Source organism: Enhydra lutris, unplaced genomic scaffold (assembly GCF_002288905.1).
Source record: "Enhydra lutris kenyoni isolate GAN:26980312 unplaced genomic scaffold, ASM228890v2 scaffoldscaffold4, whole genome shotgun sequence".
Taxonomy (NCBI): Eukaryota; Metazoa; Chordata; class Mammalia; order Carnivora; family Mustelidae; genus Enhydra; species Enhydra lutris.
This window is the reverse complement of record NW_019154088.1, coordinates 51,803,317-51,806,974: the sequence shown is the minus strand read 5'-3', so window position 1 is coordinate 51,806,974 and position 3,658 is coordinate 51,803,317. Positions and strand designations below refer to the sequence as shown.

The following is a 3,658-nucleotide window of genomic DNA, read 5'->3' as shown; positions in this document are numbered from 1 at the left end:
GGCGGTAAGCAGGCTCCCTGCCGAGCAGAGAGCCCGATGCAGGGCTCGATCCCAGGATTCTGGGATCATGATCTGAGCTGAAGGCAGAGGCTTTAGCCCACTGAGCCACCCAGGCGCCCCTAGAAGATTCTTTTTATACTGAATTTAAGAATGAGAATTTTAATAAAAAATTTAAGTACATTTTTTTTGAAGATTTTATTTATTTATTTGACTGACAAAGATCACAAGTAGGCAGAGAGGCAGGCAGAGAGAGGAGGAAGCAGGCTCCCCGCCAAGCAAAGAGCCTGATGTGGGGCTCGATCCCAGGACCCTGGGACCATGACCCAAGCCAAAGGCAGAGGCTTTAACCCACTGAGCCACCCAGGCGTCCCTTAAGTACATTTTTTTTAAATGCTATAGCATGGCCACGTGGATGGCTCAGTTGGTTAAGTGTCTGCCTTTGGCTCAGGTCATGATCCCAGGGTCCTGAGATCAAGTTCCACATCAGGCTCTCTGCTCAGCGGGAGCCTGTTTCTCCTGCCCCCACCCCTGCTCATGCCCCCCCCCTCTCTCTCTCTCTTTCTTGCAAAAATAAATAAATTTTTGAACTCTTAAAAAAAAATTATAAAAGAATGCTGTAGCATAAGATGACCTAGATTTTTATCTTAGCACTTAATATATGGAGCTTTTCATCATTTTTGTCTATTTCTTAACAACACCTGACTGCGAGGATATTCTTTAAAAAGTTAAAAGTCGGGGTTTTTGTTGTTGTTTTTTTCAGTATTTGATATTAAAAGTCTTACTACTGAATGCCATCTTCTTGATTCGGTAAGTTTTCCAATTTAATTTGAAAAATTGCTTTATAGTCTAGATTTGTTTTATAAAATGGTATACTCACTTTTCAGTTTGTATACGAAGTTGGTTTCAGATTTATATGTTACTGTTTCATTTACTATGAAATCCATTTGTTACTCATTTTTCTCAAAATGGGAAAAAATGTCATGTTTATAAACTTTAAAATGTAGCATGTCTTAATACTACATTCTGAAGATTTATTTCCCTATGTAATTTATGTATCAAGTTTGTTATGACATATTGCTTGAATACTTAAATATCCAATTGTAGCTTGAATTATGCTAGGTATCTCTAAGTGATGTAAGAAAAAATAAGACAAGATTTTTGTCTTTAGAAACGTGCATTTGGGGGGCGCCTGGGTGGCTCAGTGGGTTAAAGCCTCTGCCTTTGGCTCAGGTCATGATTCCAGGGTCCTGGGATCGAGCCCTGCAACGGGTTCTCTGCTCAGCGGGGAGCCTGCTTCCTCCTCTCTCTCTCTGCCTGCCTCTCTGCCTATTTGTGATCTCTCTCTGTCAAATAAATAAATAAAATCTTTAAAAAAAAAAAAGAAAGAAAGAAACATGCATTTGGGAAGATAATGTCTATCCTACCATTAGTCATCATGGGTTATTTCCATTTTAATTCTTTTAGAGAGAGATATATATATTTTCTTTTATATATATATATATATATATATATATATTGAATTGAATTATATGAATATATATATATATTCATTCTACTATTTTATTTAGAGGCTCCCCAGCCTTTATTTTTGGTGACCTCTTGCCTCTACATCTAGTTCAAACCTTAGCCCTTCTGTGTAACCTTCCTGGAAAAGCTCTCCTCTCTCCCATATTAATTTGTATATATAGATGTAGGTGCACAATGCATACAATCTCTTAGGAATATAATATGAATATGTTATATTCTTAAAACCCATTATAATTTTAGGAATCTGTTTCCCTTATTATCTGTAAATTCCTCTGTAGGCAGAGCTGGCACTGTGGCATGAATAAAATAGTGCACTCTTGCCTACTGTTTAGAGCAGTGGTTTTCAGCCCTACCCCCAGATATTTTTATTTCAATCTGGAGTAGGACCTTTATCAGATGATTCTAATGTATAGCCAGGTTGACCACCCTGGTTTATAGCCTTACCTTGAAATTTTCCAGGGCCAGTTGCTAAAATGGGTCAGGAAATGGCCTTGGTTTGCTAATCTTTGATCTCAGAATATAAAAAGTTCATTGAGGCAAATGTAGGATAAAAGCAATCGTTTTTGTTAACCTTGTAAAGCCTGGCAAATACTTGGCTTCCTTAAACCACTAATTCCTTAAGGATCTCTGAATATGTTGGCTTTCATTATTTTCAAAGATGCCTTCTTTTCATGCAGGCTTCTGGGCTTCCCTGTGTCTCAGGAGCAGAATGAAGTGTGTCAGTATGGACCTGTAGTGACCTGTAGTCTGCTTTCTTGATCATAGAGTCAGGGATTTCAGCATCAGGCCAGTTGATATAAACCTGATTTAATCCTGTTCTCAGATCTGAACTCTGAATGCTTGGTTCTGATAATATAGGATATTAACAAATAAATTTGGAATGTACTGTATCACATTTTGTGTTATACTAATATTATGATTAAAAGCATTTCAATTATCTTATATGTTAGCTAGTTGACAAGTCTTGGTACTTTATAATTTAGTCTCCCTATGAATTCTTTTCCACTTTTCATATAAATTAGACCTTGGAATTTTCAATTTTATTTTCCATAGGTCTGCTTGTCTAGTTGAGACCCAAATTATTACTTGCTTCTGTAGCATCACTTGAACCTGAAATAGGACTCGAGGGGGAACAAAGAAAAGGATCCTAGTAGGATCACATTAGTAAAAGGCCTATGAGGTTCAGTTATATGGATTGGGATTTGTAGAATCTGTGTAAATGGCTTGAGATATCGTCTTAATTTTATTTATCCTACATATACTGATGAAGTCCATTTACATATTACTAGTCATCTTTGAGGCATATGTACCTAGCATATCTTTTCAATTAAAAAATATATATATATATTTGAAATTAGATCCACTGGTAAGTAGCAAAATCATTGTGCTATTAATGGTTTTATTACTATATACCAAAATATTTTTCATGTTATTAATTAACCTGCTATTAACTTGCAATGTTGAAGGCTTAATTGGTGAAAACTTTGATTTAGTGACTTCTCTGAATTTATTCTCTAGCCGGGCCTAAACTTCAGTAATACATTCACTCAGGTGGAGAGGAGACATCAAGATCATGCCAGACACATTTCCTTTGGTGGTAATTTGATTACGTTTTCACCTCTAAGACCCCTCCGTGATGAACAACCAGAAGAATTTTGAATTTAAAAATAAATCCAAATATTTTTCTTCATATTATCAATGTGATGTATTAGCATATTGAAAATTGAAGAGTATGTATTTGTGTTCACTTCTAGTCAATTTATAGTGTCATAAAATGTTTTAATATTCAGTGTTCATCAGAGTGTGTTTTAGCTGATAGTGTTTCTCGAGGGAAGTGGGGATATTTTGTACATTAACTATGCAGAATAAAAAATGTACTTTACCTCACCTCTCTTGTTTAAAATGTATAAGCTTAATTAAAACTAAGTGTACTCACTCAGCACTTATGAACATTCTTCAGTTTAATCAAAATATAGTATTAAACTTTGACAGAAATATTTGCATCTTATACTTTATTCTTACCTTGGACTCTTAAATTTGTTGATGTTGAACAACTTTTTTCAGAGTATAGAGAGTTCCTTTAAATGAGCTTTCTGGAATCTGAAGTTGTTTATATTCTGCAGTTTAAAAT

The 3,658-nt window shown here is 35.4% G+C and overlaps 1 protein-coding gene across 1 annotated transcript in view; it reads left to right on the top strand.

Annotated features, from left to right (window-relative positions):
* The window catches only part of LOC111161482 (DLG associated protein 5), a 40,467-nt gene extending 37,056 nt beyond the window's left edge, over positions 1 to 3,411 (top strand). Inside the window, exons 18-19 of the mRNA XM_022525177.1 lie at positions 761 to 807; positions 3,046 to 3,411. Of these exons, the coding sequence (XP_022380885.1) occupies positions 761 to 807; positions 3,046 to 3,186 (188 nt within the window). The 3' untranslated portion in view covers positions 3,187 to 3,411. The remainder of the gene's footprint in view (positions 1 to 760; positions 808 to 3,045) is intronic.
* The last annotated feature ends 247 nt before the right edge of the window (positions 3,412 to 3,658 follow it).